The 22,247-nt window shown below is 38.3% G+C and overlaps 1 protein-coding gene across 5 annotated transcripts; it reads left to right on the plus strand.

The window, feature by feature from the left end:
• Positions 1-76: 76 nt before the first annotated feature.
• On the plus strand, positions 77-21,922 carry hmgxb4a (HMG box domain containing 4a). Of its 5 annotated transcripts, none has more exons than XM_073842641.1 (14): positions 103-221; positions 299-503; positions 3,297-3,377; positions 3,461-3,600; positions 5,791-5,869; positions 12,063-12,695; positions 14,619-14,846; positions 14,945-15,120; positions 15,201-15,282; positions 15,365-15,429; positions 16,032-16,134; positions 16,515-16,690; positions 16,771-16,893; positions 20,949-21,922. In XM_073842641.1, exons 3-14 carry the CDS (start codon positions 3,341-3,343, stop codon positions 20,991-20,993), a joined length of 1,887 nt encoding a protein of 628 aa, XP_073698742.1. In that variant the 5' UTR covers positions 103-221; positions 299-503; positions 3,297-3,340; the 3' UTR covers positions 20,994-21,922. The 5 variants fall into 5 exon arrangements, with proteins under 5 accessions (XP_073698729.1, XP_073698755.1, XP_073698742.1 ...); XM_073842634.1 differs by having other exon boundaries at positions 299-499; XM_073842628.1 differs by lacking the exon at positions 299-503 and having other exon boundaries at positions 77-221.
• Positions 21,923-22,247: the final 325 nt, after the last annotated feature.

A 22,247-nucleotide genomic window follows, 5' to 3' on the forward strand; every position in this document is an offset into this window, starting at 1 on the left:
GCAACGATGTAACACTAAAGTATAAGCTGGGCGTTTTTAAATCGCTTTTATATGGTAACAAATATCACTAATGGAAGTTTTTGGTTGTAAAAATGGGGGCTTTCATTGTTGTGAGACACTCTCTGCTCTCAAAGTCCCTCCTCCTCATCTCTGGCTGCTTTTGTTGTTGACTCCCATCAAAGATGGCGTCGAGCGCCAACTAAACCCACATCCAACCCGAGGTAATATTTCACTCATTATTGCACAACACTTCTAATTCCTCCATATAAATCGTATGCATTCCGTGCCATTTTTGCAGTACTGTGGAAAGCCATAAAATTGCATGGTGGGAACGCGCCGTTAATCGAGTTGTAACCCGATACCGGCCTATGTGCACCGCAGCCGCGGGACTACGCGGGCTGGACGATCCGGCAGAGACGCGCGACACGTCCGCAGCTGCTCGAATCCACTTGAGTCGAAACAGGGAAGCGCTGGATCCTGATGAAGACAGGGGAAGGGGGTGTGTGAGTGTGCATTTCTTCGAAAGTAGGCGGGAAATGTGCAATAATGAATGTTGAGGCTGAACTTCGCGTTCTTGTTGTTGGGATTCCTGCAAATGTCATTGGCAGCTTGACTAAAGTTGTGGCTGGAGGAAAGCTGATGTGTGTTGCAGATCCTGATCTGTCACTAATGAGTGTGTGTGCATTCTGTTACACGTCTTCAGAGTTACTCAATACTGCTGCCCGCAACGTTATTGCAATTAGAAGAACGCTTTTATTGGAAGTGCAAGATGGGGCGACTTAATTGTGTTTTTCTGATGAGTTTTGTTTCCTTCATAGTTTTTCCGGTATTAGTGCTGATTTATTTGGTTTTATATCTTTGATGTTAAGCTTCTGATTATATGGCATTCAAATGTAAACTTAAATGTAATTCAATTTAGTAGTATAGTACATTTGAAGAAAACTTGTCACTTTTAGTCCATGGTCCAAATATCTTTCAGGATATTTGTAACCATGGACCACAAAACCAATTATCAGGGTACATTTTTGTTTTTAATTGAGATTTATACATAATCTGAAAGCTGAATAAATAAGCTTTGTTAGGATAGGACAACATTTAGCCGAGATGCAACCATTTAAAAATCTGGAATCTGAGGGTGCAAAAACATCTAAATATTGAGAAAATCACCTTTAAAGTCGTCCAATTGAAGTTCTTAGTAATGCATATGTTCACAGTAGGAAATTTACTATATATTTTCATGGAACATGATCTTTACTTAATATCCTAATGATTTTTGGCATAAAAGAAAAATAGATCATTTTGAACCATGCAATGTATTTTTTGGCTATTGCTACAAATATACCCATGCTACTTAAGACTGGTTTTGTGGTCCAGGGTCACATTTGCATATTTCATTCTTTTCTAGGGAAAAGACATTTTTAAAAAGTTGCATGCAGGTGCCTGTTTCATCACCTTAGAATCATAAGGTTCTGTCTGACATTTTTGTCAATTTTGTTTTTCACATATTCTTATTCTATAACTTATTTACATTATTTGATGTTTCTATTGTAAGCTGTGGGGCCTTTTTTTAGAAAACAAAAATGGTTCTATCTCCAGAAGTCTATGGAACGCAAAAACTTTGAAGCTCAATATCTCAAAAGGGCTCAGAATGCAGATAGAACCTTGTAATTCTTAGGTGACGATTTATATTTGTGTCCAATAAAATTCTCTTTTGAATTAGACTGTGAATTGAAGGAATAATTCAGCGAAAAAAATGAACATGTACTTACTTTCAACTCAAGCCATCCAAGATGGAGATGAGTTTGTTTCTTCATAGGAGGAGATTTGTAGAAATTCAGCATTACATCAATTTGCTTACCGATGGATCCTCTGCAGAGAATGGGTGCTGTCAGAATGACAGTCCAAACAGCTGATAAAAATGTCACAATGATCCACAAGTAATCCAGATGACTCCAGTCCATTAGTTAATTTATTGTGAAGTGTGAAAAGCTGTGAAAAAAATCCATCATTAAGTGTTTATGAGTTCTCTATCAATAATACTGCTTTCTCCAGTGAAAAATTTGTCTTGTCTGAATTAGGAGAAAAATATGCACGGATCAAGCACTGTTTACAAGCAAAAACAGAGCTAAACAAATATGTTGATGGATTTTGTTGTGAGAAAACAACAGGGGTTGGACTTTTTTACTGGAGGAAGCATTATTATGGATTATAGACTATGATTTGAAGTTAAAGCACCTTTATGATGGATTTGTTTCTTACAAACACTTCTCACTTCACAAAACATTAACCGATGGACTGGAGTGGTGTGGATTACTTATGGTTATTATTGTTATGTTTTTTCAGTTGTTTGTACTCATTCTGACGGCACCCATTCACTGCAGAGGATCCATTGGTAAACAACTAATGTAATGCTGAATTTCTCCAAATCTGTTCTGATGAAGAATCAAACTCATCTACATCTTGGATGACCTGGGAGTAAACAATATTAATTCAATTTCATGCAGGACAATTCTACAATCTGACATTTCGTGTGCAACAAAGTACTGCAGATAAATAAAGAAGTGCAGATACAATAGAAACTATCAATTATCTAAGCATAAGGTGATTGTGGATGGTTAGTTTTAAATAAAAATGTTTTTAAACTGAACATAATGGAGAAGTTCACTTCCAGACGGAAAAAATCCTGATAATTTACTCACCCCCATGTCATCCATGTTAGTCTCTATATTTGTTCAGTCGAAAAGAAATAAAGGTTTTTGAGGAAACATTCCAGGGTTTTTCTCCAAATAGTTGACTTAAATGGTGATCAACGGGTTTCAATGCAGCTTCAAAGGGCTCTACACGATCCCAGCCAAGAGTCTGATCTAGTGAAAGGATGGGTCATTTTCTAAAGATAAAAATAAAAATGTAGGCATTACTGCGCGTAATCGCATTGGAAAGGAATTTCACTTTTTTTCTCCTCCAGCTTTCGTGGTTAAGAAGTATATAAAATTTATATTTTTTTAGTAAATTGCAATTGTTTCTCTAGATAAGATCCTTTTTCCTCGGCTGGGATCATGTAGAGTCCTTTGAAGCTGCATTGAAACTGCAATTTAAACCTTCAACTCATTGATCCCCATTGAAGTCCACTATATGGAGAAAATGCTGGAATGTTTTCCTCAAAAACCTTAATTTTCAACTGAAGAAAGAAAGACATGAACATCTTGGATGGCATGGGGGTGAGTAAATTGCCAGGAAACATTTATACTGGAGGTTAAATTGTCTTTTAATGAATTGAACCTGTTGTTGTGCACTAGAATCACAAGACTGACCAATCCCCCTTGAAGGACTGGGACTGACCATGGCTTTTGAGGAGATAAAGAAGAAAGGAATGATGGGTAATGATCATCAGACAGAAGCACCATGACACACTCAAACATGTCTAATCAAAACCTACTGTGAAACATGATTTTCCTTGTAGATGTTTCAGGGATGGAAGGAGAGGTCGGTCTTGTTGCGGGTCGCAGCCAAAGAGAGAAGAGGCGCTCGTATAAAGATCTGTTGAGAGAGGAAGAAGAAATGGCAGCGCAGGTGCGCAAAACCTCCAAGAAACCCCACAAGGTAACAGCAGGGAGTTACGGTAACATCTAACATCAAGTTGCAAAATATCAACAAGTGGAATTACTGTCATCCATTGGTTAATCAGTATATGGATATATTCCATAACTGTGTTGTGTGAGAAATAAAACTAATAATAGATATTAATAAACACGCAACTTGATGTTTTGTTACCTAGGTAGAAATGACTTCTGGTCTGAGAAGCATTTGGACCTGTGTTTTTCCCTCTCAGGCCACTTGTCATTGCATCTTTGCTTAGGGATGCTGCGATCAGTAGCCTGATAATCCTGTAAATAGCAGCAAATCAGCATATTAAAATGATTTCTGAAGGATCATGTGACTCTGAAGACTGAAGTAATGATGCTGAAAATTCAGCTTTGAAATCACAGGAATAAATTACATTTTAAAATATATTCAAATAGAAAACAGTTATTTTAAATAGTACAAATATTTCAAAATGGTGCTGTTTTTCCTGTACTTGGGATCAAATAAATGCTTGATGAGCAGAAGAGACTTCTTTAAAAATCTTACTGTTCATAAACTTTTGACTGGTAGTGTAAACTGACAAAAAGTTTTCTACATAAGAGTTTAGTATTACTTTCATGTCTTCACTAGTGTAACAAGTGTTGAGGAAAGATGAAAAATGTATGTCGCTTCTCAGTCTCCGTCAAGCGGAAGTACAATATTAATGTCGGTTTCAAAGTGGAATACACTTCGGACATCTTTATTAAATAACTTGTAAAGAGCAATAACAGCAGTAGCTGTTTCTTCAGGATAAATAAATATGACTGCCATCCAACAAAATGAAAAAGCAGGGAATGTACACTAATGTTTAAAAGGTAGGGGTAAGTATGTCTTCTTGTTGCCATTATTTTTAAAAGTGGTGTATTTTGTTCACCAAGGCTGCATTCATTTGAAATACAGTTAAACATATTATTACAATGTAAAATTACTGCATTGCTCTAGTCTTCAGTGTCACATGATTCTTCAGAAATCATTCTAATATGCTGATTTGGTTCTCAAGAAACATTTTTAAACATGAATATTATCAATGCTTAAAATAGTTGTGCTGCTTCATTTTTTTATTTTTTTATTTTTTAAACTGCAATACATTTGTAGGACATTTTGATGAATAAACAGTTCAGAAGAACAGCCATTATTTGAAATAGAAATCGTTTGTAACATCATAAATATCTTTTTAGCTAAATAAATATGCTTTCCAATGATGTATGGTTTGTTAGGATAGGAAAGTCTGAAAAATCTGAAATCTGAGGTATTGAGAAAATCGCCTTTAAAGTTGTCCAAATGAAGTTCTTGGCCATGCATATTACTAATTAAATATTAAGTTTTGATATATTTACGGGAGGAAATTTACAAAATATCTTCATGGAACATGATCTTTACTTAATATCATAATGATTTTGATAATGACATAAAAGAGAAATCAATAATTTTGACCCATACAATGTATTGTTGGCTATTGCTACAAATATGTGACCCTGGACCACAAAACCAGTCATAAGTGTAAATTTGTCGAAATTGAGATTCTTACGTCATCTGAAAGCTGAGTAAATAAGCTTTCCACTGATATTTTGTTTGTTAAAATAGGACAATGTTTGTCTGAGATACAACTATTTGAAAACCTGCAATCTGAGGATGCAAAAAAAATCTAAATATTGAGAAAATCGCCTTAAAAGTTGTCCAAATGAAGTTCTTAGCAATGCATATTACTAATCAAAAATCAAGTTTTTATATATTTATGGTAGAAAATTTGCTAAATATCTTCATGGAACATGGTCATTACTTAATATGGTAATGATTTTTGGCATAAAAGAAAAATCGATATTTTGACCCATACAATGTATTTTTGGCTATTGCTACAAATATACCTGTGCTACTTAAGACTGGTTTTGTGGTCCAGGGTCACATATATCCGTGCTCCTTAAAATCACAAATGTGTTTATTTGTTCTTGTTTATTTGATTAAATAATCAGGAATATGTATGCTGATTTAGATGACAATTATCAGCAATTGAATCGTCTGTTCAAAAGCCTGATCAGAGCATCCCTACTCTTCCCATTGTAGGTGTAGTTGTAGTAGAAAATCAGTAACAAGATATGGATTGTTTCCCCACTAACATTAACTTTGTGGAACATATCATGCTTGTTTCAACATGTCCTGTTGTCTTTTTAGGATTCTGAGCTTTTCCTGTTAGGAGGAGATTCTCACAAGAAAAAAAAGAAGCACTTGAGTGATGACTACCATCACAGAGGTGAGGAGGTTTATCTTTCTAGCTCTGGTTCAGTATATCCATAACTAAAAGTGTTCCTAACCCAAAAGTTCTGTCATTAATTACTCACCTTCATGTCGTTGTAAACCTGTAAGACCTTCGTTCATCTTCAGAACACAAATTAAGATATTTCTTTTTATGAACATTTCAACAAACAACATACAACAAAGAAACAATGCCCATCTTTTACAATGCTAGTGAAAGAGGAAAACAAATGCATTATTGCATACCAAAACTCAAAATATTGCTTAAACAGACATCAATATAATCCAAGTATGGAGTCCAAACTTGAGGAAAAGCTTCAGTAGACATATGAATAAGACAAGTTAAAAATTCCAAGGGAATCATTTCCTTAATAATCTTGTGCCATCCTTTCAAAGAGGGGGGTTTGTCACTGATCCAAGTTAACAAAATATCTTTTCTGGCAGCGAAGGCTAGAATATCAAATAAACGTCTGTTGAACTTGTTCCGTAAGTGTCCAACTGGAAGACCTAAAATCAAAGACAATGGGTCCAACTGTAGCTCAAGTCCAAACATACGGCTCATACAAACAATAACTTTTGACCACTAATTACAGGACAGTTCCATAATAAATGGGTATAATCTCCCACCTCCACCTTACATTTAACACATAACGGTGAATTGCTTGAGTCAAACTTGCTTTTAAGAAGGGGTGTGATATGTAATCTATGCACAATCCTAAACTGAATGGCTTTGGCCCTATTGCAAATAGAGATCTTATTTGCCTGACTCCAGACCAGTTCCCATTCCTCCTCTGTAATGGTCAATTGAAGCTCCCCTTCCCATAATCTTCTAAGCTCCTGGGTGTTCACCACTTCATATGAGCAAAGAGTGTTATAAAAAAAAGAAATCTGCTTACATGACGGGGGATTCAGCAAAATCTCCTCTATAACTGACATGGAGGAGTTAATAATAAGAGCAGTATTTTTAAAAATATAATCCCTAATTTGAAGAAATCTAAAGAAATTGAATCTGGGCAGCTTATATTTTATAACCAAATCTTCGAAAGCCATTAAAGAACCTTCAACAAACAAATCACCAAGTCTATTTATCCCATAAGAGTTCCAAGTTTTAAAACCAGAGTCTGAGAGACTCTGCAAAAACTCTGGGTTATTACAAATGGGTGTTAGAGGAGAAGACAAGTCAGCCCTGCCCTCTATTTTCCGTATAATAGACCAGGCCTTCCACATATTACATACAATCCTGTTATTACATAATGTCTTAATTACCTTGAGACTTCTAACAAATAGTAAATTTTGTAGAGGGCAAAGTGACTGTGAAGCTTCTAAATAAAACCAGGTAGATTTAGGGTCCTCTTTAAGCCATTCGGCTATGAATTTTAGCTGACAGGCCAATTGGTATTTTCTAACGTTTGGCAAATCTAAGCCCCCTGAAGAACCAGAAAGCTGCAATTTAGAAAATTTTAGTCTAGGCTTTCACTTATTCCATATAAATGAACTAAGCCTCCGTTTAATTCTTTTATTCGGCAATAAAATCGGTATCATCTGTAGTGGGTAAAGAAGCCTGGGCATTATATTCATCTTAACTACAGCAATCCTCCCAAGCCAGGAAAGAGGAAGATCTGACCATCTAATTAGATTGTTACGAATTTTATCCAACAGTGCGATAAAATTAACTTTAGACAATTGACATATTGTGGGGGTTATATTAATTCCTAAATATGTAAAACCAGATTCCGGAACCTTAAATGCAAAGAAAGACATATTAGTTACACGTGTGCTTGGGTGTCTTAAGTGCAAAGCGACAGATTTGGAGAAATTTATTTTGTACCCTGAGAATTTCCCAAATGAATTAATAATATCTACTAAGCTTGGCACTGAAGATTCAAAGTTTGAAAGAAAAACCAGAATATCGTCGGCATAAAAGGAAATTTTATGCTCCTTAGCACCCACCGAGACCCCAGACACGGTTGCCTCCCCCCAATCGCCTGAGCCAGTGGCTCTATCGCTTGAGCAAAAAGCAACGGGGAAAGGGAACAACCCTGCCTAGTGCCCCGAAACAAGGAAAAATTGTCCGACCTGTGACCGTTAGTGACAACGGCTGCAAGAGGTGTGGAGTATAGTAAACGTACCCAATGAATAAAGTTATCACCTTTCTAGACTGTAAAATAAATAAGGCCACTCCACACGGTCGAAGGCCTTCTCTGCATCTAAAGATAGGATAAGGGTGTCAATATTACAAATATGAGAAAGCTCAAGGACATTAAGAAGCCGTCTAATATTGTTACTAGAACTTCGACCCTTAATGAAGCCTGTTTGGTCTTCATTAATTATAGATGGAAGTATTTTCTCCAATCGTAAAGCAAGGATTTTGGAGAGCAGCTTTAAATCTACCTTCAACAAAGAAATCGGTCTGTAGGACCCGCAATTCTCCGGATCTTTCCCTTTTTTTTAAAACAAAAGAGATATTGGCCTCTTTAAGTGACTGAGGCAACTTATTTAACTGGACAGAATGGTCATACATAGCTATCAAGGGATCTATTAACATATTCTCAAACTCTTTATACACTTCACTCCCTTGGCCGTCCGGACCTGGAGATTTACCAGACTGTAACCTACGTAAAGCCATTATGGCTTCCTCCTTTGAAATGGGGGCATTTAAGACCATTCTTTGTTCATCAGATATACTAGGAAGCGTTAAGTTGTCAAAAAAACTTTTCATAGCAGTATATTGTTGAGAAGAATATTCAGAATGATATAAATCAGAATAAAACTGCTTAAATGTAGAATTAAAACCCCAGAATCAAATGATTGTTCTCCCATAGAATCCCTAATAGAGGTAATGAATTGTGGGCTAAATTTATTCTTTAATAAATAAGATAAATACTTATTAGGTTTATTGCCACGTTCATATAATCTTTGCTTTGAAAATAATATTTTAGTGTTGGCCTGCTGTGATAACAATGAGTCTAAAGAGGTACGTATTGCACTCAGTTTCTCCAAATTAACAGAAAAGGATCATTTGCATGATCTTCGGTGGCCTTTTTGAGTTCTATTTCTAAACATTCCTGCTTCTCTACTTGTTTCCGTTTTTTTGTAATGGAATACGATGTGACTAGTCCCCTGATGTAGGCTTTACAAGTCTCCCATAACAGGGAAGAATCATCGATCGACTCTGAATTACTTGACCAGAAAATCTTGAATTCAGAATTAAGATATGAAAGAAACTTGTTATCTTTAAGCAATAATGTGTTGAATCTCAAGTGCTTAGTAGATTTTGAGGGTCTTCCTACCAACATGTCCAGTGTTACCATTGCATGATCGGAAATAACATTGTTGCTTATAGTACAGCTGGAGACACATTGCAGATTTGCACTAGGGACAAAAAAATAATCAATCCTAGAATACGATTTATGAGGAGGGGAGTAAAATGTAAATTCTGAATTGGAGGCATTTCCTTTCTCATATAAGGAATTCAAGTCCCAAATAGACATCCCTTCCGTTCAGAAAGTCCAAAACAGAACACTTTCAAAAACAACTCACCCAAGAAGTAAACAAGCGTACCCACATCGTCTGCCCCGCTCAGCAAAAAGTATGGGAAACGCAAATCGAATGGAAGAGGGAAAGAAACACATTCCATCCCTCACTTCGGTGCTAAACAAGGCACCGCACGGCTTAGTTTGAATAGCACGCTATTCAAGATTCAATCACGGAGTTGTCCGGAGGAGATCTCCCAATTGCAGCCGGTCGTACATGCTGCTCCTTTTCAGAAATAAATTCTGAGACCGCTGCAGGTGTGCCGAGGACCTTAGATGTATTCCCAATCGTTACTCGCAGTTTAGCTGGGTATAACATTGCGTAGCGAGCTCCGATCTCCTGCAATTGATGTTTAACCGAATCAAATTCCCTGCGCTTTCAGAGCACAGCGGCGGAGAAATCTTGATAGAAAGATACCTTGCTGTTAGGGGTGTAACGATATGCCTAGGTCACGATACGGTATGTATCACGGTATTTTGAACAAAAATTAAAACATCAAACTGAAAATCAAACAACAGATTTATTTAAAAAAAAAAAAAAAAATTTCAATAGCTTTCTTAGTTTTACATACAAGGTCACATTTTAAGGTTTAATAAAAACCTTCTGTATTAAAATTAACAACTGATAAGGTCTGTCTGTCACTGAATTTTTTTTTAAATTTAACATAAAATTGTCAAGATGTCAAATTCTTTAAACCTGCTAGCGATGCAAGATTCTATGTGTGTGCGAAACAGAGTCCTACCCGACGGGTACTGACGTAATGGTGGAATAATATTTATCTGTCAGGTGCAGTGTGGGTGACAGGCACGGGTATTTGCTCTTTGGACTCAATCCGGTACACGCTGACGCTGCTCTCAAACAGTCCCATCTGAAGACCGTTTAAAAACCCTTTCACATGGGACGCGTCAAGCGGTGGAATCTCTGCGCGGCTGCTGCTTTCTCTCATAGTGAAAGTGTTTTGTGGTTGAGCTGGTGTTCGCGACGCGGTCTCGGGGTAAACGTATTGCAAACAACAAGGTCTCATTTTACTTTACAAAAACAAAATAAATGAAACGTAATGAAAATACTATATGTGTTATTTGCTATTTGTCATTTTATGGGACAATTACTAGTGTGGTTTTCATGTCAGACACAGTTTACTATGACTTTTTACACATAATTGTATTTTTACTGCCCAGGCTATACTACACGCATTTTCTGGATTTTTCTTTTTCTTTATTAATAGCCTTTCTCCGTATTTTATGGATCATACAGCTCCGAAATGTTGCCATACTGCTGACTTAAATGAGGAGGGAGGGTCCGCAATCTCTGGGTTGGTTGCCATGTTTCCTCACGTTCTTCTTCAACTAGCTCAACTTTTGCAGGCAGGCGTCACTTGATTGGAAAGGTAGTCACGGGGTGTGTCGCGATTCTCCCTTATCACACCGCGACACAGGATCGTGGATCTGAGTGTCGCAATTTCGGTTTCATATCGCGTATCGTAACAGCCCTACTTGCTGTTATCAAACCGCAGATTTCCATCCATGGACAACTTTCTACTTGCATCAAGAATCCTCTGTTTATCTCCAAAGTTATGCATGGGCACCACTATCGGTCTGGGCCTCTCCTTGACACCTGGTCTGGACGCTAGAGTGCGGTGAGCCCTTTCAATCTTAATGTAGCCTCCTTTAGTCTGCAAATGAAGGAAATCCGGGATCCATTTTTGGAGAAATTAGACCGTGTTAGAGCCTTCTGCCCCCTCTGGTAAGCCGAGAATGCGAATATTTTTGCGCCGTCCTCTGTTCTCTAAATCGTCTACGTGATCAGTAAGTGCGGCCACTTGACTTTCAAGAGTTAGAACACGGGCCTGCATACTCTCAGCTAACTCCTCCGCTGAGGCGATTCTTCGTTCGGCCTCATCCAGCCGAGACTTGCAATTCTCCAGTTGTTGAGAATGAATATGCACAACCTCAGCTAGAGGGTCGAGTTTGGCATCTATTGTTTTCGAAATCGTCTCCGTCATATGTTGAGACGCCTTTGCCATGGCCGGACTTAACTCAAGATCGTCGCTAACTTCACCCTCACACTGTTCCGGTAAATCATCTGGCGCGGTCGGGGAAGAGTCCTTCTTTTCAGTTTTCTTTGCAGTACAAGGCATTTTCGAAAAAGGATTGTGGCCAGAAAGATTCCAAAGACATAATACTACGATGGCATAACCAAAGCCGTGGGATTGCGTTCTAAATGAATGAGAAATCTAATTAATTATCTGATTGGAGCGGGAGCTAGTGAAAACCGCTGTTACTCCCTGTCCGCCATCTTGCGCCTCCCTAAGATATTTTTTGATGAAATCCGAGAGCTGACATGTTCAAGACCCAGAAAGGTAGTAAGGACATTGTTAAAATAGTCCATGTGACATCAGTGGCTCAACCGTAATGTTATAAAGCTACGAGAATACTTTTTGTGCACTATGAGAACAAAAATAATGAACTTATTTGACAATTTGGACAATATTTGCATGGACTATTTTAACAATCTCCTTACTACCTTTCTGGGCCTTGAACGTGTCAGTTGCATTGCTGTCTATGCAGGGTCAGAAAGCTCTTGGGTTTAATTAAAACAATGATATTTCACCTTCACTGAATCAGATATGATTTTGGATTTTTAAACTCTCCCCGCAGACCATCACAGCTCTGGTCAGCCGCCCCACAAGAAGAAGCGCAAGTCTTCAGATCGTTCACCTTCCCTCTCCTCCTCGTCCTCCTCTCACCCGTCCCACTCCACAGACACGGCCATGGGCCTCCTGGAGGCCATCACCTCCCCCCTGGCCACGGGCTCCGACCCAGGCCCACACCTCCACAAAAAACCCTCCTACCCTCCCCACACCTCTTCGCACTCCTCCAAAGACCGCAAACGTGACAGCAGCACCAAGAGCAGCCACTCCTACCCGCACTCTCGTCCCCCCGGCTCATCTTCGTCTAAAAAGCATTCTTCTTCTTCGAAGTCCCTGCTGTTCCATGGAGGAGCTGGAAAAGGAGAGCCGCTGACGCTCTGTGAAGCTGAAGGCCTCAAAATGAAGCTTATCCTTTCCTCAAAAGAGAAGAACGAAAGTGTAGGGATGAACGAGGGATTTTCCTTCCCGGTGCATTCTTCTTCCTCTTCGGGTGCCGCAGGCCATCATTCGTCCTCCAGCTCGAAGAAAGGAGGGATAAAAAAGGAGAAAGATAAAGATAAAATGATGTCGAAGCCACCAAAGAAAAAGCAGCACAGCCGAGAGCCGTTGCCTGTAGTGGGGAAAGAGGTGGAGGTCGTGGGTGAGTAAGAACTGAATATGTGACCCTGGACTATGAAACTAGTCTTGAGTAGCAAGGGTATATTTGTAGCAATAGCCAAAAATACATTGTATGGGTCAATATTATCAATTTTTCTTTTATGCCAAAAATCTTTAGGATAAGTAAAGATAATGTTCCATGAACATATTTTGTACATTTACTACCGTTCATATATCAAAACTTAATTTCTGAGTAGTAGGCATTGCTAAGAACTTCATTTGGACAACTTCTTAATATTCTAAAACAAATTTGCACCCTCAGATTCCTGATTTTCAAATAGTTGTAGCTCAGCCAAATATTGTCCTATCCTAACAAACAATACATCAATTGAAAGCTTAATTTCAAAATGGACCCTTATGACTGGTTTTGTGTCACACATATCAGGCTCTATATGATTAATAAAAAAAGTAAAGATGGACCTGTATTTCACTTTTGGTTTAATCAGTTTGTTAATAATAGGTCTACTGAAAAATACCCAACAACTGTATTCATAATAAAATTATAAATCAAATTCTATTTAATAATAATAATTAAATAATTACTATTTATATTTAAATGAGAAACAAACCAAAACAAAGATTTTTAAAGTACCAAAAGTCTTTTTTTTTTTTTTTGAAAATGATTTTTTTTTTTGGCACGGATACATTAAATTGATTAATTGATAAAGAGATGCAAATTATGTTCTTTTGAACTTTACATTTAATAAAGAATCCTGAAAAATTTATTATAGTTTTGACAAAAAATATTAAGCATCATAACTGTTTTTCAATATTGATTATAATAAGAAATATTTCTTTAATCGAGTATATTAAAATGATTTCTAAAGGATCATGTGACATTGAAGACTGGAGTAATGATGCTGAAAATTCAGCTTTGCATCTCAGGAATAAATTACATTTTAAAATATATTGAAATAGAAAACACTTATTTTAAGTTGTAATAATATTTTACAATATTACTGTTTTTATTGTATATTTAATCAAATAAGTCCAGCCTTGGCGAGTCTTCTTTCAAAAACATAAAAAAATAATTTTTGTGTGAAATTTAGATCAATTTAGATCAATAACAACAAATTTGCAAAAAATAAGGCCATCAATATCAACAAAAGTAATTTTTATGAAGTAATAAACTATGGCTAAAATATTCATGGTTTTATTTTTGTAGTCTAATGATACATGATGTGAATGTCAAAAAGCAGAAATAAAACAATAATTAAAAACTGTCTGCATAAAAGCCTAAATAAAAAAAATTAATTAAATGTTTGAGAGAAAAACAGTGCTAATTCAAATCTGTTTTTGTTTAACTCAAACTGTATCTGTCATAAAAAAAAGTCAATATTGACCAATCTTAACTGTAATGACAAACATGTAATACACTAAAAAAACAAATAAAACCCTCAGAGACAATAACCACTAATGTACAAATGTTCTGGTTTTGTTTGCACTGAAGTTGTGTTGATTTTGCAGCATTAAATGAGACTGTGATTAAGTAGCACAGGTATATTTGCAGCAAAAGCTAAAAATGCATTGTATGGGTCAAAATGATCAATTTTTCTTGTATGCCAAAAATCATTGGGATATTAAGTAAAGATCATGTTTCATGAAGACATTTTGTAAATTTACTACCGTAAATATATCAAAACTTAATTTATTGATTAGTAATATGCATTGCTAAGAACCTAATTTGGAAAACTTTTTTTAAACATTTTTTTCAATATTTAGATTTTTTTGCGCCCTCAGATTCCTGATTTTCAAATCTCTGTCAAATATTGTCCTAACAAACCATACGTCAATGGAAAGCTTATTTATGCAGCTTTCAGATGTGTGATTCTCAATTTCAAAAAATGTACCCTATTGACTGGTTTTGTGGTCCAAGCTCACAAATGTGTTTGTTTGTGTTCATCAGGTCATTATGGCGGGTCTTACGGCGGCATGGGAGGAGACAGCTCATCTTCAGGAGGAGAACTAGAGGCCGGCGAGCTGGTGATCGACGACTCCTACACGCATCTCTCTAAAAAGAAGAAAAAGAGCAAGAAGAGCAAAAAGAAAAAAGACAAAGAGCGAGACCGTGAGAAAGGATCCAGAGAGAAGAAACACAGCAAAGGAGGAAGCGGAGGGAAAAAAAGTATTCCAGGTGAGACATATTTAACTGTTTTCGAAGCAAAAGCTACTGATTTTGCTGCATGTAATTAAGTTTAACTGAATGAGAATTTCTCTTTCTCTGCAAATCAGGTGATCAGTCAAGAAGCCACTCCCACTCTCACAGCTCATCCAATCACAGCACTTCTGGTGGCATGTACGCTATGGCTCCACCCACCTCATCCCATCACCATCAAAGCATTGAACTGGTGGGCGAGAAGAAGAAAAAGAAGGAGGAAAAAGACAGAGACAAACATGACAAGGACAAGGTAAAGACACTTCTCTACACGCTTGGAAACGCCTTGAGGTTTGATTTTATCATTCATTCATGTTCTCTGCGCCTTGTCAGCCGAAGAAGAAGAACACGACAGCCTATCAGGTGTTCTGTAAAGAATACAGGGTCAACATCAACGCAGAGCAGCCTGGGTTAGGTGAGTGCTGTGGTTCTGTGCATATCTGTCATTAATCTGTGCTGTTTCGCGATTGGTTGAAACGGTTGTTTTTGTGCCTCAGTCTTCGGGGAGCTAAGTAAGAAACTCGCAGAGGTGTGGAAACAGCTGCCTGAAAAAGACAAACTGGTCAGCACTTTTTACCTTTACTTCATAGATTTTACATAAAAAAGGAATTAAAAGGATAGTTTTGAAAATTTTGCTATCATTTACTCACCCTCATGTTTGTTCCAAACCTGGATGAATTTCTTTCTTCTTTTGAACACAAAGATATTTTGAAGAATGTTAGTAACCAAACAGTTGCTGGTAGCCATTGACTTCCATAGTATTTATTTATTTGTTTAAGTAAAATGAAGACAGAATTTACATTTCTGTGTAAACTATCCCTTTAATAATAGCAATGTAAGGCTGGTTAATGCTAATAAAGTAGCCAGTGTTATTTTACTGTTATTTATTACTAAAGTATTTGTTAATAATTAAGAAATTTAGAATTAACTTTTATATTTCCAGTTGTCATTAGATTTTTAGAAGTTTTAGTATGTGCTTTTGCATTTTTGTCTTTAATGTTTTGCTTTAATTTATTTTTATTTTAGTTTGTCAACTAAAACTTATTTACTAAAACGCAGTTTCAAATTTTTAAATGTAAATATTTTGAATTTAAGTTTTGTAATTTCATTCAGTTGTTCGACAGTATTGTATATCCTCTTTTTGTCCTTTTCCACGCACCAAAGGTTTGGCGACAGAAAGCTCAATATCTCCAGCACAAGCAGAATAAAGCTGAAGCCATGACGGTCAAGCGGAAAACTTTAACAACCTCAGACAGTAAAAGTAAAGGTGAGACCAAGGCTGATCAGTATATACAAAGTTTTGTCATAAAACTGCAGAGGCTACAGAAGATGTTTTCCCAGAAAACAAAATAAGTTAAATATACCCTGATCTTCAAATTTCTTGTGGACTATATGTAAACATTTTTTTATGTGAAATATCTTATTCAGGTCCATACTAAATAAACAATAATATGCATTTTGTATGATCCCTCTTATTTTGGTAAAATAATTAACATTTTGCAAATTCTGAAAGGGGGGGGGGGGGGGGTGTAAACTTTTGACCTCAACTGTATATTACCATAATAAACCCTCAGAGAGTTCCCATGACAGAATTCCAAGTTATCTATCTTACAAATTGCCGTATACCTGCTTATCTGTTTATCTCAGGTTCGAGTAAAGCTGTGGGTTTAGGGACAGGATTGGCCCCTCAGGGCCGCTCATCTTTGGGTATGTCTTTGTCTCCGGCGCGGGTACCTGAAGTGGATCCCATAGATGCGGCTGCTCATCTACAGCTGCTGGGCGAATCACTGTCTCTGATTGGACACCGACTTCAGGAGACAGAGGTTTGTGTTGCAAAACTGTCCCCTGTAGAGGCCTGTCCACATACAAATCATGTCCATAAACTTCTATGTTTGTTCTATAGGGGATGGTGGCTGTGTCTGGCAGTCTTTCGGTGCTTTTAGACTCTATTTTATGCGCTCTTGGTCCATTAACATGCTTGACGGCACAAGTTCCCCAGCTCAACGGGTGTCCTCGCAACATCCTGGTGAGACACACATTCACACACTGTAGTTTTTTATTGTGGGGTTCTAAAAAATTCTGTTATTTTTAGGGATGTAATGATAATATCAATAATAAAAAAACTCAATATTATCGTGGTCAAATGACAATATGAGACAATAGGTCTTCTGGGCAAAAAATGTGTTTTTAAAAAAAAAAACCTTTTTATTCTAAATTAAATGTCTTTAAAGTTGTGTTGGGGCTATGATGCTTTGAAACAGTATCTGTCAAAAGAACTAAACCCCAAAGCACAATATGGCTTAATCCCTACATCAAGTCTCTTTTTCACTTCATTCAGGCGATCAGCTTGTGATCTGGTGTTTTCCGCACTTCATTCAGTTGATCAGCTCATGATCCGGTGTTTTCAGTACTTCATTCAGTTGATCAGCTCATGATCCGGTGTTTTCCGCACTTAATTCGGGCGATCAGCTCATGATCAGGTGTTTTCCGCACTTCATTCGGGCGATCAGCTCGTGATCCGGTGTTTTCCGCATTTCATTCAGTTGATCAGCTCATGATCCGGTGTTTTCCACACTTCATTCAGGTGATCAGCTCTTGATCCGGTGTTTTCCGCACTTCATTCAGGCGATCAGCTCATGATCCGGTGTTTTCCGCATTTCATTCGGGCGATCAGCTTGTGATCCGGTGTTTTCCGCACTTCATTCGGGCGATCAGCTCATGATCCGGTGTTTTCCGCACTTCATTCAGGTGATCAGCTCACGATATGGTGTTTTCCGCATTTCATTCCGGCGATCAGCTCATGATCAGGTGTTTTCCGCACTTCATTCAGGTGATCAGCTCATGATCCGGTGTTTTCCGCACTTCATTCGGGCGATCAGCTCGTGATCCGGTGTTTTCCGCACTTCATTCAGTTGATCAGCTCATGATCCGGTGTTTTCTGCACTTCATTCAGGTGATCAGCTCATGATCCGGTGTTTTCCGCATTTCATTCAGTTGATCAGCTCATGATCCGGTGTTTTCCGCATTTCATTCAGTTGATCAGCTCATGATCCGGTGTTTTCCGCATTTCATTCAGTTGATCAGCTCATGATCCGGTGTTTTCCGCATTTCATTCAGGTGATCAGCTCGTGATCCGGTGTTTTCCGCATTTCATTCAGGTGATCAGCTCGTGATCCGGTGTTTTCAGCACTTCATTCAGGCGATCAGCTCGTGATCAGGTGTTTTCAGCACTTCATTCAGGCGATCAGCTCGTGATCAGGTGTTTTCAGCACTTCATTCAGGCGATCAGCTCGTGATCCGGTGTTTTCAGCACTTCATTCAGGCGATCAGCTCGTGATCCGGTGTTTTCAGCACTTCATTCAGGCGATCAGCTCGTGATCCGGTGTTTTCAGCACTTCATTCAGGCGATCAGCTCGTGATCCGGTGTTTTCAGCACTTCATTCAGGCGATCAGCTCGTGATCCGGTGTTTTCAGCACTTCATTCAGGCGATCAGCTCGTGATCCGGTGTTTTCAGCACTTCATTCAGGCGATCAGCTCGTGATCCGGTGTTTTCAGCACTTCATTCAGGCGATCAGCTCGTGATCCGGTGTTTTCAGCACTTCATTCAGGCGATCAGCTCGTGATCCGGTGTTTTCAGCACTTCATTCAGGCGATCAGCTCGTGATCCGGTGTTTTCAGCACTTCATTCAGGCGATCAGCTCGTGATCCGGTGTTTTCCGCACTTCATTCAGGCGATCAGCTCGTGATCCGGTGTTTTCAGCACTTCATTCAGGCGATCAGCTCGTGATCCGGTGTTTTCAGCACTTCATTCAGGCGATCAGCTCGTGATCCGGTGTTTTCCGCACTTCATTCAGGCGATCAGCTCGTGATCCGGTGTTTTCAGCACTTCATTCAGTTGATCAGCTCGTGATCCGGTGTTTTCAGCACTTCATTCAGTTGATCAGCTCGTGATCCGGTGTTTTCCGCACTTCATTCAGGCGATCAGCTCGTGATCAGGTGTTTTCAGCACTTCATTCAGTTGATCAGCTCGTGATCCGGTGTTTTCAGCACTTCATTCAGTTGATCAGCTCGTGATCCTGTGTTTTCAGCACTTCATTCAGTTGATCAGCTCGTGATCCTGTGTTTTCAGCACTTCATTCAGTTGATCAGCTCGTGATCCTGTGTTTTCAGCACTTCATTCAGTTGATCAGCTCGTGATCCTGTGTTTTCAGCACTTCATTCAGGCGATCAGCTCGTGATCCGGTGTTTTCCGCACTTCATTCAGGCGATCAGCTCGTGATCCGGTGTTTTCCGCACTTCATTCAGGCGATCAGCTCGTGATCCGGTGTTTTCAGCACTTCATTCAGGCGATCAGCTCGTGATCCGGTGTTTTCAGCACTTCATTCAGGCGATCAGCTCGTGATCCGGTGTTTTCAGCACTTCATTCAGTTGATCAGCTCGTGATCCGGTGTTTTCAGCACTTCATTCAGTTGATCAGCTCGTGATCCGGTGTTTTCAGCACTTCATTCAGGCGATCAGCTCGTGATCCGGTGTTTTCAGCACTTCATTCAGGCGATCAGCTCGTGATCCGGTGTTTTCAGCACTTCATTCAGGCGATCAGCTCGTGATCCGGTGTTTTCAGCACTTCATTCAGGCGATCAGCTCGTGATCCGGTGTTTTCAGCACTTCATTCAGGCGATCAGCTCGTGATCCGGTGTTTTCAGCACTTCATTCAGGCGATCAGCTCGTGATCCGGTGTTTTCAGCACTTCATTCAGGCGATCAGCTCGTGATCCGGTGTTTTCCGCACTTCATTCAGGCGATCAGCTCGTGATCCGGTGTTTTCCGCACTTCATTCAGGCGATCAGCTCGTGATCAGGTGTTTTCAGCACTTCATTCAGTTGTTCAGCTTGTGATCCGGTGTTTCCCGCACTTCATTCAGGCGATCAGCTCGTGATCAGGTGTTTTCCGCACTTCATTCAGGTGATCAGCTCATGATCAGGTGTTTTCCGCACTTCATTCTGGGAAACAGCTCATGATCCGGTGTTTTCCACACTTCATTCCGGCGATCAGCTTGTGATCCGGTGTTTTCCACACTTCATTCAGGTGATCAGCTCGTGATCCGGCTTTTTCCACACTTCATTCAGGTGATCAGCTCGTGATCTGGTGTTTTCCACACTTCATTCAGGTGATCAGCTCGTGATCCGGTGTTTTCCACACTTCATTCAGGTGATCAGCTCGTGATCAGGTGTTTTCCGCACTTCATTCTGGGAAACAGCTCATGATCCGGTGTTTTCCACACTTCATTCCGGCGATCAGCTTGTGATCCGGTGTTTTCCACACTTCATTCAGGTGATCAGCTCGTGATCCGGTGTTTTCCGCACTTCATTCAGGTGATCAGCTCGTGATCCGGTGTTTTCCACACTTCATTCAGGTGATCAGCTTGTGATCCGGTGTTTTCCACACTTCATTCAGGTGATCAGCTCGTGATCTGGTGTTTTCCACACTTCATTCAGGTGATCAGCTCGTGATCCGGTGTTTTCCACACTTCATTCAGGTGATCAGCTCGTGATCCGGTGTTTTCCGCACTTCATTCAGGTGATCAGCTCGTGATCAGGTGTTTTCCGCACTTCATTCTGGGAAACAGCTCATGATCCGGTGTTTTCCACACTTCATTCAGGCGATCAGCTTGTGATCCGGGGTTTTCCACTTTGTTTAGCTTCCTAAAGCACCAGTGTGAATGTAATTTAGACTGAGACATTATACCACAAAAAAAAGAGGTTTGAGTCCCCTTTAAAGTTCAGGTACAAGTCAGTTCACTGATGTTTTTTCTTACTTACGTTTTCTTGGTTAAGAACATAGATTGGAGCTCTTATTCTGAACTCTCAGAGTACATTAGATAGAATAGTTTAACTTCAAAATTCACTTCTTTTTGTAAAATATTGTAATAAATATTGTACTGTGGACTTCATATTGTGATATCGTATTGTGAGATTTTGATATCGTTACATCGCTAGTTTTTATCCAAAACCTTTCAAAAGTTTCCTATTTGCTGTTCAAATACAAACTGTGACTTCAACTCCTCACCTACTTTTTTTGCAGTCAAATACTTTGGACAACATCGCTTACATAATGCCTGGACTATGAATCTCTTAAAAGGCACTTACAAGAGACTGAGTTACATTTGGACGCATTCCCAGAAGCACCAAACGGAAGACCAGAGTTTGTTTTTTAACTTTTTCTGATCAGCAGACATTCTTAGCCTCTGATATGTTTTTAAAAATAATATTTAAAATGTTAGTAATTTTTTAATGTTGTAAAAAAAAAAGCTATCCTATTTTAGAGGACACTTTTGAAGTTTGCGTTTTGTGTATCAATGTTTGTTTTAAGATGTGTTTGTGAGTGTATGTGAGAGTGATCTTATTTACATGCTTTCATAATGTCCAAAACCTTTTATGTTTTATACAAATATGTGCATTTTCATTTTAGGGCCAAATGTTTTTTTGTTTTTCCTAATTTAATGTTGAGTTAATTTATATCAACAGCAGTTTAACTGCACGGTCATCATGTCTTACATATTGTATTTTTGTAATGCAAATGTTGTAATAATATTATAGTTTTCAAATTTTAGCACGTTTACAGGGCAAGCATGTATAAAATCTTTTTAAAGGTGCAGTAAGTATTTTTTTCCTTTTATACCTTAAGAAGCTTAGTTAATTTCACAAATATTTTTATAATGTGCACAGACATGAAACCCCCAATAAGGCTTTTCCTCACAATAACACACCTTTATAGTACACTTTCGATTGCAGAATAACTTTATTAAATATTCCTATGAATATTTTTTCAGTGGAATCATATAATTTAAAACTTTTGCTTGGAGTGTCCAGTCCGGGTATCAGTATGCTTAAAAAAAATACTTACTGCACCAACAATGTAGTTTACCTTTTTAAGTGGTCATTTTAAAACAAGTGATTGTTGGTAGTTTTAGAAGATGGAGGAAAAAAGTAAAATATATTTGCATTGATATGTGCATTTTGCATTGACTTATTTTCATTAAATCTCAAAGATCCTAATTGGGTTTGTCGTTAGAATGAATTTTCTTCATTTGCACATACAATTTCCAGTTCATCACATTATTTATGAACATGTTCCATTAAAGCATGGGTCACTCAAAAAAAAAAAAACTTCCATTAAAATGAACTAATTCCAAGCCTCTAAGACTTTTTTTTCCTTTTGTGGAACATGAAAGAAGATACTTTGAGAATTGTTGGTGACCAAGTGGTTCCCATAGACTTACAATGGAAAAAAAATACAATGGAAATCAGCGGGAACCAGATTTGAAAACATTTGGTTACCAACATTTCTCCAAATATCTTCTTTCGAGTTTCACATAACAAA

This window comes from Garra rufa, chromosome 1, assembly GCF_049309525.1.
Source record: "Garra rufa chromosome 1, GarRuf1.0, whole genome shotgun sequence".
Classification (NCBI taxonomy): domain Eukaryota; kingdom Metazoa; phylum Chordata; class Actinopteri; order Cypriniformes; family Cyprinidae; genus Garra; species Garra rufa.

Excerpts from the sequence above, each read along its gene's own strand:
- hmgxb4a (XM_073842628.1), top strand. The coding sequence starts at position 3,341 with ATGGCTTTTGAGGAGATAAAGAAGAAAGGAATGATGG. Across the intron at positions 16,135-16,514 it reads CTCAGACAGTAAAAGTAAAG|GTTCGAGTAAAGCTGTGGGT; the intron begins GTGAGACCAAGG and ends TGTTTATCTCAG. Across the intron at positions 16,894-20,948 it reads GGTGTCCTCGCAACATCCTG|TCAAATACTTTGGACAACAT; the intron begins GTGAGACACACA and ends CTTTTTTTGCAG.